Genomic DNA, 14,797 nt, shown 5'->3' with positions numbered 1-14,797 from the left:
GCAATATTCAAGGCTTGCCATCAGGAAAGTAGCAAATATTCTCCGTAAAATTTATTTGGATTCCACAAGTAACTGTGATTTACTACTGGTGCTGACCCTTTTTCAATATTTCCTATATTTTTAAACGATTGTGTTAAATGCCTCGGACCAAGAACCATTTTATTCAAATGATTCAAGAGTAATGTTTTCCCTTTAATTTGTTAAACAATTATTATAAAATATATATTTTTTACATTATATAAGCATTATAAAATTTAACTTAGTTCAATTTTAAGGTTTCTGATATTTCGGGCCAGGGGTTAGTTTTAAACTTAAGAGATTAGTTACGCAAATACGAAGTATAAAATTGGTGTATAATCAATACAAATACAACTGTAAAATAACATTAACCAGTATCGAAAGAATAAATTATATTATTATCATTATATATATTATATTCCATATATTATTTTTGGCAGTAGGACAGGTATGCGACACATGTCAGAGTCTGTGTTTGTGGGACTGTGTCGTATAGTTGGAACATCACAACAGGTGGCCATGAGACGGGATATTGCGGACATCCGTGAAATTATGTCACAGCAAAGAAGTAGTCAGTTCATTATGATTTTGAGCGGAAGTAAAAGAGAGGGTTTCAGACTGTTGGGATCTGATGAGGATAGGATGACCTGGAGTGAAAACAATCGAGTGATTTGGGAATTCTCACAGTCTAGGCATTATAACTTGTCCAGAGAAGTACTGATTCTTACTGATAGCTCTGATAGCCCACCAGGATTTACTCTTCTCCGGTTACTTACACCAAGAGCTGACATAAATATTAGGTGTGCATGTGTCAAAATGAATGAAAGGCTTTATATATCTAGCTCGTTTTACAGATTGATCATGTTTAGGTCGAAATACCCCAATTACACTACACATATACATGGACCGTGCAGTAGTGGGAACGTATTTGGAAAGGAATATGATATTGCCAACTGTTTTGTCAGTGACTTTTGGCCTCCCTTAGCCTCCTCTTGGATCAACAGATGTCATTTTTGGCCTCATCTTCAAGTTGTCCGTGACATAGTTAGAAATGGATGTCATTTCGTAGCAATAGGACACAAACTAGGTAATCATGAAGATAAAGAATGGAGAATTTCTTTTTCTGTGGCAGAACAAAAACTTGCGTACTCAATGAACCACTCTCAATTTTTAACTTATGGTTTATTGAAAGTGTATTTGAAAGAAGTAATTAACAATGATGTAAGTAGTGAAGATAAATTACTTTGTTCCTATCACATGAAAACAGCAGTTTTCTGGGTACTTCAGCAAAACTTATTGTCTAACTGGTGTCAACAAACTTTCCTTGAAGGCTTCTGGATCTGCTTTAAAATAATTCTTAAATGGGTGTATGAGGGGGTTTGTCCAAACTTTTTCATTCCACAGAACAACATGTTTCTGAGTAAAATCCATGGAGAAGCACAACTAATTTTATTTTTACGCTTGTATACATTATATGAGAGAGGTATTGCATGCCTTTTACAGAGTCCTTCTATCAGATCCTGTGTTGTAAATGCCCTTTGTAATCCAACACTATTTATTTGTACAAATGAAATGACTTTAATTCCTGAATATACAATTGATGCAGAAATATTTACTGAGCTAATTAAAATTAATTTATGTTACACCACAACCCTAAGGCATAGTGTAAACGCCCTGAAAGCAGTAGAGCGGTTGATGATAAAATCACACCTTATGCAGTATCACGTTCCATATTTACAAAGACTTGTAGCCTTGATACTGAGAAAAACTGCTTTTATATTGCACGGCATGTACACTAAAACGTGTTCTAACAAAAGGAGGTACCTAGCTGACAAATTGTCTTGCCACATGCTTAAGTTAGCAGTAAAGTTTAATTTTATTTCTGATATGTTGTTTGCTGCAATGTATCATTGCAAGACACTTAGATATAAAAAAGCTTTATCTATTATAGAATTGGTAATTGCAAAGTTAGCACATCCACAACAGATGTTTTTATATTTTACATACATAGTTAAAGAGCCTGAGGATGTAAGATGTCAGTCCTGGTCTTCAAAGATGAGAAATACAATTTTAAATTTTATACCACTTGATAATGACGTCTACTGTATCAATGAATTAGTGATAGAACAGCTGTGTAGTTTTAATAACAATAAAACAGCATTATTTATCCCAACGGTTGTACTTATCCACGCTCTTGAATTTTTGTGCCATTCTAATTTAAGCACAGTAAAGGCACAAATAATTCTGTCTAAATTACAAACCCTAGTGCACTCTGATCACTTAATATATCTACCTGAAGCTTACAAAGACATATCATGGCAGATCCTGGGTATCTGTCAACAGATTACAGGTGACCTCCAGGCTGCTTTTTATTCCTACCAACAATCACTCAAACAATATCCACTCCATGGCATACAAACTGCTACAATCATCAGAATTATAATACTGACCTACAGACTTTACTTCAGTTAATTGTTCACAGACACATTTAGATGAATATTTTAGGCCTTTCAGCGATTTTAAGTTGTTTTTATTTTCTCAAACCGCTCAGAATGTACTGCATATATTATACCCAATAACACGTTATTGATTCATAAGAGTTACCTCTTGCACTGCAGTATGTTAGTTCATTACATACTGGTCTGTATGTCTATTACCGTCAACATAAACAGGAATCGAACAATACAGTCCTAACAACTCCTTCAACAACTAGCAAACATCCCACCATGGTGCCAATACTGTAAGACGAAAATTTGAAGTGCTCAGAACTGTCTGAATTAATAGCATGAAATGATACAATCAAAGTTCAATAAGACCTTGACAATTATTTTGATGTTAGATATAATTGCTGTTTTAAATTTAATACATTAATATTAGATTTACTTGTGCAAAATTAGTCTGTCCTGTGGATTTAAAGAAAAGAACAGTTTTGTTTTATATTTTCACACGTCATGTTTGTCATTTAAGTTATGGACTTGATTGTATTTAAAGTATATATCATTGAAATAGTTTTATTGGACATATGAGAAATGCATCTTTTTATCCTCCAGGTTTCATGCTGTTTATGGGAAATACATATTTACAAGGGAAAGTATATTAGCATTTTTAGAAAAATGGGAATATAAAATAAAACAGTAAAGACGATTACTTTCTGTGTTACACAAAAAAGTAGAATTATTTCCTTTTCTTTCTTGTGTTAACAATTAAATATTAATTAACGCTTTTTAACTTAAACATTTCTTCTTCAGATTAAAAACCCCTCTTCCTAAAAGCTCTTTATTTTTTAATGGTATAAAAATACAAATTTTTATTTTGTTTTATTTTGACATTGGATGTCAATTATTTATTAGATGTATGAGACTTTAAAAAATGTAATATACCTAAGCTCCTGAATATTTTTTAAAGACCAAATTCTTTGATTGAGATCAAATCTACGATTCTAAATGATTTGTGCATAATAATAAAAGACTGGCATTAATTCTAATTTCTTTCGAACTCTTCATTTTTATTAGCTAATATTCAAACCAACTCCGTCCTGTTTTTATTCTATTTTTTAACTGATAGAGAAGGATCCCAGATTTGTATTCATTTTACGTGCTTTGTTTATTTTAATTGCTATGAAATATGAATATAAGAAACAGTAATCAAGGTTAAGCGTCCATTTAAACAATACAAACAGAGAGCAGAGCAAACAGGGACCCCTCATCATAAAGTCTTATAGTTAGGTTACCATTAGCGTCCTTTTCTAGTAAAATATCCAAATATGAAACAGATGTGTCAGACTCTGCGGTATATTTTATTTCGAGTTGAAACGGATATATCGAATCAACATGGAAATGAAAATGAACATTGTTTATTGAAAATCTAAATGTTGAATTGAAGACCACAACAAAAGACCTTCTTTCCATGTAGAAGTTTTTGAATAAATTCTGTTTCGTATGAATACAAAAATGATCAGTAATAACGGGGCGCAATTAGTACCCATGGGTATTCCGACAGATCGTTGAAAGACTTGATATCCAAAAAGTACATAGATATTGTCAAGCAGAAACTCAAGCATCTTTAAAACATCAACTTTGGACTACTTCTGTGTAGAATCAGAATGCTTTTTAACAAAATAATTTTGCAAATAACTATTGACAAGGTGACTAAATTTAGAAATTTCATTTTTATTGAAAATGTATAAATTGTTGAACGGTCGCGCTGGTATGTGAAGGCTGCACTCAGATATCCTACTTGCCTATATAGTATGACGTCATAGTTAGCTGTATGACGTGAACTTAAGAGATAATGATTTCTTAATATCAATATTTCAAGTTTACTTTCATGTCCAAGAAGTGAATGGAATCATCCAAAAACATAATATAAACTAAATCTTGTCGTTTTTGGGTGGTATAAATAGCTACGTATTTATCACAGGGGTTAAATACCAAACTCATGACGTCATAGCTATTGATCAAATATTTGCCGAGTGAAAATTAAATGTGACGAGAATTCATGTAAACAAATATATGAAATGGGAGTTTTGAAGCATATACCGTGAATGTCATGTGTGTTTCATTAGGAATTAAAGATTAATAATCAGATAAGGTTATTTATATTTATCAAGTTTTCTTATAATGAACACAGGCAGTGAAATCCCGATCAGCCTTGTCAAAAGTTCAACACTACGCCGCATACTTTGAAACATAATTTTGTTTGTATCGAAAGCTTTTATTCTATAGTACTTGGAAAGTGCTGCTAGAATCGTGTGGTTAACATGAATTGATGACAATTCCTTGATCGTATGTACAAAATGTGCAAATTTTGGAAATGTTTCATGCAAAACTTTGGAATAATTTTTTCTGTTTCGGGAGAGTAGGATTCTAGCGGCACTTTTCATGGCCTAATGATGTTTCTACACAATTATTTTCACAAAAAAAAAATAAATTATCCCTGGGGTAGTGTTGAACTTTTCACTTTTTCGTTAAGGCAATTTTTCTATTTATAGACATCACGTGATGACGTCGTAGTGGAGTGCTTCTTTTAGCCTAAGACTCAATCACGTCTATACAATGGATAATAATAGTAAATGCTTTATCTATGGCTTTTCCGATTTATCAATGTTACATTTTACGAAAAAAGTATAAATTCGCCGAAAAATTATCTGGGAACAGCTTTATTATACATGCGCGTGCTTTGTGATGCTATTAATTTTGGTAAAATTTTGTGAATTAAGATTTTCTGAAAGTTTCTTCAGTAAATCTGATTAACACCACTTTTCGAATATATTGCTGTACAGTACTCCTGAGGCTTCTCCCTCACTGCTGTTAATATTTTAGCGAGAAGTAAGGAAAGAGGCTTGGTAGAAGATTTACTAGAACCCGCTATGCATCTTTGTAAAGATTTTATGCGAATTACCCTATCTACTTGTATACTTAATTCCAAAACTTCATATAAATCCTTAACATCTACGATAGGGGATTCCAGTAAATGATCTACCAAGCATCTTTCTTTACTCCCCACGAAAATATTTATAACATTAAAGGAAAAAAATCATTTTTTATCAGCAAAACGTATATGGTTACAATATCTTTTTTTCCGATGAGTGGCTCTGCTTATTTCCTTGTTGCCTTGAAAAAAAAACTGAAAACGTGAGATAACGGAGGAACCCTTATATACATACAAACGTGAGAAAACGGAGGAACCCTTATATACATGCACGTTTAGACACTTGTTCGGATGAAAATAGATTGTAAATGTTTCCGGTCTGCTTTTAAAATATCTTTAAAAGTTCAATGGAATAAAAATAAATTTTCTTTAGTGAACTCAAAATATTGGTGGTACATATATGACTTCTCAAAACCAATCAATCATGACATCACAGGTAACTACAAGATAAAAATCAAACAAAATTTAACATTTAAAAAAAAGAAAGAAGGAAAATTCAATATTTTTTTTTTGTTGTATGTGGATGAAGAGGTTTAAATAATGAATGTAGAATCTTGAAAAGTACTAGATTAAATAGAAGATATTCAATATTTTGTACTTGGATATGGATTTCACTAGTGCTACAGAATTTATTCTTACATATTCACAAGTGCAAACCAAGATTGAAAATTTGAGAAAAAAAATGGCTTACGAGTTAAATAGATTTTATATCCAACAACAAAATATTGAATTTTCTGTTTCAGACTATTCAGTGCAAATAATGATCTAACGATTAGTTTAAAAAAACGTCAATCAGGGTTCGACTCTCTGATAGTTGCATTTGCTGACAAGGTCATTAAATTGACCATAGAACTTGCAAAATGCTGACTTTAAACGAGACTATTAATATCCTCGTTTCATCAACGTGTTTGTCAATAGCTTACCTCATTATAGAAATTGTTCGTATGTAAAGCATGCTCTTGCGTATCGAATCAACTGGGAGACATAAACTCCATATGCAGGTGATAAGGGTTCTGTAAACGTATATTCTTCTACGGGGTCATAAGTCCCCGCAATCGCCATTTTTGTTCAATTCAGGGGTATAAAATTATGTGGATTTCTCAGATTGCCACTGCCGGTCACGGTAGCCTAGTGGTAGGGCACTCCGTCCGTAATTGGGAGGCCCGGGTTCGATTTCCGTTCGCCGCGCCGCGTCACCTAAGTCGCAAACATAGGCACTGTCTGTTCCCTCGCCAAGCGCCAGGTAAAAGACGAATAAATACCCCTGTACTACGGATTTTCCGTTTGCTTAATCCTGCCAATGAGCCACAGCGGGTGTGACTAATCGACAGGGGATACTTTCTTCTCCATGGCACCGCACGTGATCCCACCTCTGATCATTTTTTAAAGGTCTGTGTCTGCTATTCTCCTTTGTAATGTTCAAATGGACACCTTTGCAATGTTCAGATGGACATTTGAGCTTCATTACTGGTCGTTATTTTCAGATAAAATTTTTGACATACCTATTGGGTTTTCAGCACGCAATAAATATCGCACAATAGGTAGGTAACAATGCATATTGGAGAAAACTTTTTTCTTATTCTTTCTTTTTCAACCATTTCATAATTTGAAAATTTACTAATTATAAACGTTTATTGCCAACTAACAACTAAACTACTGAGTATTGACAAACGGGATGGCTTCCGAATCATCCACTTCGTACATGTATTTATGTAGTAAAATTCTACAACCACCTGCATATTGTGTGTAAGTCTCTAACTTATTCTGTACGCAAGAGCATGCTCTGTATACGATCTACTCTTAAATAGGCAAGATATTGACAAATAAGATGATGCATCAGTGCTTTCAACAGTCTCAATCAAAGTCAGCATTTCGAAAATTCCTGGGTCATTATAACGTCCTTGTAAGCAAATACATTTATTTTTCCATTTTTAATTTTGCAAGGTTACACTTTTTGTAATTTTAGAATCTTAATAACATTATCATATATACAAAAATCCATGAAGGCCATAACTTTTTATAAATACGGAATATAATTCAGTAGTATGGTGCCGTTGAAGGCCACAAAAAAGTATATCATTGTTTGGGAAAATAAAGACAAATAAGGTAATGGTTCTGATAAGTTTGTTTTTCGTTCGTACGAAGAAGATATTTGGGTGGACAAATAAGTCTTTCCTTCGTACAAAATAAATACACTCAGAAGAAAGTAGACTAAATTGTTTTTGAATTGTTCAGACGAAATGGGAATTTGCTTGGACAACTTAAGGAGGTTGGATCCTGACATCAAAAGTCATGAGAATTTTTTATCAAGTATATTTTTAGAATTTATACACATAGCTTAATTAAAAATGAAAACAAAAAATTGGGGTCAATGCGCTTCTTTTGGCGCTAGAGAGCATTTAGTTTGACCTTTTTGCACTGTAAAAACGTCTTACACATAAATCAATTTTTAAAGTTTTTCCTCCAATATTTTTTATTCAAATAAGTTATGGGAACAAACACAGTTTTATTTCATCTTGAATAGACCCATTAAAATTTTTGACAACGAAATTTTTTTTAAATTACTCCGCACGTTCAATTATTTGACCTTTTTGCACTCAAAAAATTTCATTTTGCTAGCATTACAAATTTAACAAGCAAAAAACTCATTTAAAAGTAATGACATTTTACTGAATTTAAGAAGAATGGTTAAAAGTATCTTGTATATTCAGAAAAGAAAGTTAAAAGTGGAGGTCTGTGATGTTAATTTTTAGATATTACTAAAATAGTGCTAATTTTGAGCTTAAATTTGGGCTATTTTTTTTCTTGATTTTCACAATATATTTGATTTATTTATCAAATATGATGATTGAATTCATGACAGTTTATTAAATATGTAATTTAGGACCAGTATAAAACAGTTCACTGCTCAAAATAATTCTGTGTGCAGACTGCATGTAAAAATAGGAATTCAAACTTAACATACTTTAATAGCAATTCTCTGTAACCACTTAAACTTCTTTGCCACGCATGGTCACCGATTTTGATGAAACTTTGCCCATTATTACAACTTGACACCAGAAACATATATCAAATAAAATTTCGTTGCTATGTGTCTTGGTTGCCATGGTAACAGCCAGAAAAGTTGAAAAAAATGAGATTTTCAGCTACTTTAAATCTTTATTAAGCCTTAATAAAGACTAAGAAAAACAAACAAACCATTCTCCCAGAAACATGACACCTTGTTGCCACTTATGCTATAAAGAAACTATTTAGAATTTATCTCTAAGTAAGTGGTAACCATGGGTACATTTGGAATACATTTTAGATGCTGAAAAATGCTGAAAAACGCTCTATAGTCACAAATGATAGATGTTACATGATCAAACTCAATCAACAACGCAAGAAAAACAATGAAAAATATTTGAACTCATGTAATTAGGTATTGGCAATATTATTCTAAAAATAACTTTCATGGTTGCCATGGTAACACAGTGTCACCATGCAAAATCTGTTGCTATGATTGGGTTAATGCTACTATCGTGAGGAAAAACAATAAAATTCATGACCGGCACATATGCATCCTTAGGACCTTGCAAGACCGACAACATAAGAAAAATTGAGATTAATTGTTACTTTGCAGTGTAACCATGGAAACAACGTACTAGTTGTTTAAAGTGATATTTTTTTTGCTGCTTTAGGAATTTACTAACCTTTTAATCAAGAAAAATATTATTTGAATCACCTTGAATAGTACTTATCTTGTAGAACTAAAGCTGAATATCATATATTGATAAAGCTTGTTGAAAAATACAACACTGTTGCTATGGTTACCAAGAAGAGAAAATGTTCGATTTTGTTAATTTTTTGTCAATATTAGACCCCATGTGCCAGCTTTTTGCATCCAGTTAGAGATTGGGTGATAGTCAAAATTGAGAGTCGGGTTAGTTGTTCACATATATCAATCATTAAAGTTTTGGGAATTTACATACAACGGTACGTATCCAAGGAAACAGAGTATTTTTCAGATTTTTATGTATGTTTTTTCGCCTTATTTCCATAGCAACGCACTATTTAAAGAATTGAAATTGAATTTTTTGAAATGTAAAAATTAGGGTCACACCAAGGCCTTTAAAAATTGATCATCAGTTATATAGAAATATGCTTTTTAAAAAGATAGGATAAGATTAAAACACTAAGAGAGTAAATTTGAAGTCCCTTTGTGTTATTAAAGCCATGGCAACCATTGCCAACCTATAAGAAATATCATATTTTGTCCTTGATATATGTTACAAGGATCTCTTCTCTATTATTTGCTTGCATTTCAACCTATAATTGTCTTTATTCTTAAGTGTATGACTTTATAAGATTAAATGAACAAAATTATTACTTTTGAATACTTTGTTTCCATAGTAACGTATGTTATAGATGATTTACCAAACATGTTTATCATGCATTTAAGACACCAGGCCTTCAACTTTCAGAAACAGTCATTACCACTTGTTTGCTTTGCTGCAAACGTTAACTAAGGGTCTCTGAAGATGAAACTTTAGGACATGTTGCTATGGTAACCATGACACGTAGCAACCAATTTATGCCTGATTTGAGTTTACGGTATCAAAGACTTTTATCATAGAGAATTTGGGGAAATTCTGAGGCTATGCGTGCCACAGCTCCTATATAAAAGTTCAAGTCATTACAGAGAATGGCTCTTAAATACTTCGAAAGAGAAAAAATGATCATTTTCTTCTAAAAAAAAAAACCTTCCGCCACAAAATATAGTTCCTCACTTAATGCTTTTGGTAAGGAATTTAATCATGGAGTTTTAACTGAATATAGTTTATTTGGCATTGTAGAATCCAAATTTATTGTAAGAATTAAAACATTACGCAGATTTTTTTTAAATATAGGTTAAAATAAAAATCTCCTCAAAAGCTCAGGAGCGAACCTCGTTAAGGTGCGGTCACACGATGCGATGCGATTTTTCATTCGATTTTCATTCGACTTGCTCAGGTAAGTCGAATGGAGTCGATTGGTAGGGTGGTCATACGATATGATTTTACATACGATTTACAACCGATTTTGATAAAAAAAAAAATGAACAGGTACTTGTTTTTTATCAGTTTGAAGTAGTTCTGATTAATAAACATAAACATCACTATGCAAATGATTTTTTTTTTTACATTCAATTTAATATTACGTCATAAAATCCCAATATGACGTTGATGTTACATAATCTACAGGTTATGTGAGCGATCACTTTGCTTAAAAAACATACTGCATGTTTTAGGATTAGTCCAAAATATTTGACGTTTTCCAGGTTTTTTTTAACTAAATAATAAAATACAAATGTATTTTTTTTCTATTTTGGCTTAAAAAAGATTTTTAAAAAGAATCTAGTCTAGACTTTTGCTTACCAAGAAAAGTGAAATAGGTACGCCACAATAGTTCAACTTTGTAAGTTGACCAGCAGTTAACGAAACAATATAAATGAATGAATACAAGAGATATACTTAAGGAGGATGAAAACACAGGATACTTAAGGAGGATGAAGACACAAATGCAATTTACCAAAATATTCAATTTATAAACAGCAAACACCAGGCTTAAAACTTAAAGAGAATTCTTTGTACATCCAATTTCAAGGAAAGGAACTGTTCCGTCACAAAATGCAATGACCCAAGATGCGGCACCTGCGAGCTTATTACGGAGGGAACCAGTTACAGTTTCCAGGGACGACATTTCAATGTCAATGCAGATATGTCTTGCGAAACAAAGACCGTAATCTATGTTATAACATGCCCTGGATGTAAGGAATTTTACGTCGGAGAAACAAGCACTACACTGAGAGCTCGGATACGAGTCCACAAACAGCAAATAAATAATCCAGAATATAGACATATTCAATTAAGTGAACATTTAGATGTATGCGGGAAGAGACAGTTTACGGGTTTTCCCTTTTATAAGATGCTGTTTGGAAACTATATCCAAAGGAAAGAAAAAGAGAAACACCTTATAACTACTTTAAAACCAAAGCTTAATAGCATTATTTGATTTTCCCGTAATAACTCCTGGCACAATAACGTCATAGTGACTTTATTACGGTCCGAATTATGACGTCATAATAGACGTTACTATGTGACAGTTAGTAAACTTGTTTGTAAAGCATCTGAAGATTGTAAATGAAAGCGCTAATGCTTTACTGTGTTAATTTCTTCGTGTTTTCATTTTAATTATTTTAATTATACTGCAATACCGACCACTGTGGATCTATGGACTTTTGATATATATATATATATATATATATATATATATATATATATATATATATATATATATATATATATATATATATATATATATATATATATATATATATATATATATATATCTTAAAAAAAGATCAAAAGCAAAACAAAACAAACAAAAGTGAAATCCATATGAATGAATTAGATGAAGTTAACGAACAGTTATTGATCTCAAAAAATCTACAAACAATGCAAACCTGTTCACAGGGCAATAAACACGTCCCCTTGGTAATTCCAGAGGTGGGATCAGGTGCCTGGGAGAAGTAAGCATCCCCCGTCGACCGGTCACATCCGCTGTGAGCCCCATGTATTGATCAGGTAGACGGAAATAACCCGTAGTCAAATTCAGTAAAACCCGTAGTCAAATTCAGTAAAAAACAAAGGCCAAGCAATTGATATGAAATATGTCAGTCAAAATATTTGTTATGTTTGCTTACAATATCATAATAATGACTATGGCAATTACGAAATACTGCATTAAAACTAGGTTGTTGGAATCCCTCTAACATCAACTTATTTTTAATAGCTTGTCTAGAGTTAAAAACAGATCATATTCAGAATATACTCCTGCGTATCGAATCAGTTGAGACATATGCACCATATGCAGTCATGTTGGAATATTACTACAGAAATAAGGGACGCTGACAACAGGAAAAGTTGAAGTCATTCCGTTTGTAATACTGCTAAGTTATTAGATGGTCCTCATCGTCTTTAGTCATTAAAACATCCAAATATGAAACAGATGTGGCAGGCTCTTTGGTGTCTTTTATTCCAAATTAACTGAGATTTATCGAGTTTACATATGAATGGAAGTAACTAATGTCAATTAATAAAACCGCGTAGATATATCTGAAGTCTAGTTGAAGAGCACGGCAAGAGTTTTCTTCTTTTCATGTAGAAGTTTTTGAATAAATTCTGTTGTCAAAGAAATATAAAAACAGGGCGGCTGATAAAGGAACAAAGTTAGTGTCCATCGAAATTCCAACAGTTAATTTGATGGTTCTGAAAGAATAAATCATTTCAATTTTTTGTTTTTGGCAGTGAGACAAGTATGCGGCACATGTCCGAGTCTGTGTTTGAGGGGATGTGTCGTATTGTAGGAACTTCGAATCAGGTGGCCATGAGAAGAGATATGGCAGACATTCGTGACTTGATGTTGAACCAAGCAAGGACCGATGACCAGACCTGTATGATAATGAGTGGAAGTAATGGAGAGGGAATGAGACTGTTAGAGTTTGATTTAGATACCATGGCCTGGAGTGATAAAGATCAAGTGAATTCGGACTTGTCTCAGACTAGGTTATATATCTTGTCCAGACAAGTACTGATTCTTACTGATAGTTCTGATAGTCCAAAAGGATTTACTTTACTGCAGTTACTTATACCAAGAGCAGACAAATTCAGTTATCATGTGTCAGAATGAATGACATGACATATATATCTAGTTCCTTTTACAGACTGATCATGGCTTCGTCATCATGCCCAGATTCCATTTTACCCCACCTCTGATGATTTTTCGATGAAATCCTGGCTTACGATTGGTTGAAGTCTGTCACGTGAAGGGGGTGTATTACTTATACCTAGTCGCTTGAAAATCAATACATGGTTGATGCGGAGTTATCGTTCTTTTGTAACACTTCAAACAACTCGAGTTCACGAGGTTTGCGGTTGTCTGTTGATAAGTAAAAAGTTAATCAACGTAAGTAACGAGATTGAACCTTTTTCTCACTTTACTAAAAGTCTTCGAAACTGTCAGTACGTTATGAAACACTCGCAAAACAACATTACGTAACACAACGTGACGTCATAATAGGCATTGTATGAGTGATGAAACATGTAGCGGAGAAAAACAATTTTACAAACCACAGACCATAAACATTTCATCGGTGGGGTACGGGATGATACCTGGTTAGTAAATTTCATACCTGGCTTGGCTTCGCCTCGCCAGGTATGAAATTTACTAACCAGGTATCATCCCGTACCCTGTCACTACAAAACTATGTAACTAATAATACATGGGCTGTGCAGTAGCGGTATCGTAGCAGCTGTAGAATTTGATTACGCTCACTGTTTTGTCAGTGACTTTTGGCCTCCCTTAGCCTCCTCATGGATCGACAGATGTCATGCATGACCCCATTCTCAAGTTGTTCGTGATATTGTCAAAAATGGATATCACTTCATAGCAATAGGAAACAAGCTAGGTAATCATAAAGACAAAGAATGGAGAATTTCTTTCTCTCTGGCAGAACAAAAACTTGTGTACTCAATGAACCACTCTCAATTTATAACCTACAGTTTACTGAAAGTGTACTTGAAAGAAGTAATCAACACTGGTTTAAGTACTGAGGATAAATTGCTTTGTTCCTATCACATGAAAACAGCAGTCTTCTGGGCACTTCAACAAAACTTATTGTCTAACTGGTGTCCACAAAATTTCCTTGAGGGTTTCTGGATCTGCTTTAAACTCATTCTTAAATGGGTTTATGGAGGGGTTTGTCCGAACTTTTTCATTCCACAAAACAACATGTTTCTGAGTAACATCCATGGTGAAGCACAATTGATTTTATTTTTACGCTTGTATACATTATACGAAAAGGGCGTATCCTGTCTTTTACAGAGCCCGTCTATCAGATCCTGTGCTATCAATTTCCTTTGTAATCCTACACTCTTTATTTGTACACATGCAAAGAATCTGACTTCTGAAAATACCTTTCACGAAGAAATTTTCGTTGAGATATCCAATACTAATGCACTTTACATCAAAAGTCTAAGCAATAGCGTGAAGGCCCTGTACACAGTAGAACGATTGCTAAGTTCTCACTTGTCACAGTATCATGTTGTCATCTTACAAACTCTTACAGCCTTGATCCTTCGGAGAACTGCTTATATTTTACACAGTTTGCACACCAACACAGATGGAAACAAACGGAGGTACTTTGCTGACAAAATGTCTTGCTACATGCTTAAATTAGCAGTCAAGTTTTATTTCATTTCTGGCATGTTGTACATTGTAAAGTTTCATTACAAGACATTCAGATACAGGGAGGCTCTATCTATTATAG

At 33.2% G+C, this 14,797-nt stretch overlaps 1 protein-coding gene across 1 annotated transcript; it reads left to right on the top strand.

Annotated features, from left to right (window-relative positions):
• The first annotated feature begins 468 nt into the window (after nt 1-468).
• Nucleotides 469-13,158, top strand: LOC133174108 (uncharacterized). Its single transcript, XM_061309148.1, has 2 exons — nt 469-1,838; nt 12,777-13,158. The coding sequence occupies exons 1-2, from the start codon at nt 469-471 to the stop codon at nt 13,156-13,158; spliced, it is 1,752 nt and encodes a 583-aa protein (XP_061165132.1).
• The last annotated feature ends 1,639 nt before the right edge of the window (nt 13,159-14,797 follow it).

Source organism: Saccostrea echinata, unplaced genomic scaffold (assembly GCF_033153115.1).
Source record: "Saccostrea echinata isolate AGI-Se365-2 ecotype Australia unplaced genomic scaffold, CSIRO_AGI_Sech_v1 ptg000057l, whole genome shotgun sequence".
Taxonomy (NCBI): domain Eukaryota; kingdom Metazoa; phylum Mollusca; class Bivalvia; order Ostreida; family Ostreidae; genus Saccostrea; species Saccostrea echinata.
Note: the sequence above shows the minus strand (reverse complement) of the source record. Positions and strands in the feature narration are given on the sequence as shown.

Bases quoted from the DNA above. Each gene is read 5' to 3' on its own strand.
- LOC133174108 (XM_061309148.1), top strand. From the start codon at position 469: ATGCGACACATGTCAGAGTCTGTGTTTGTGGGACTGTGTCGTATAGTT. The intron at 1,839-12,776 runs GTACCTAGCTGA...TGTTTTTGGCAG, and splicing joins ACGTGTTCTAACAAAAGGAG to TGAGACAAGTATGCGGCACA.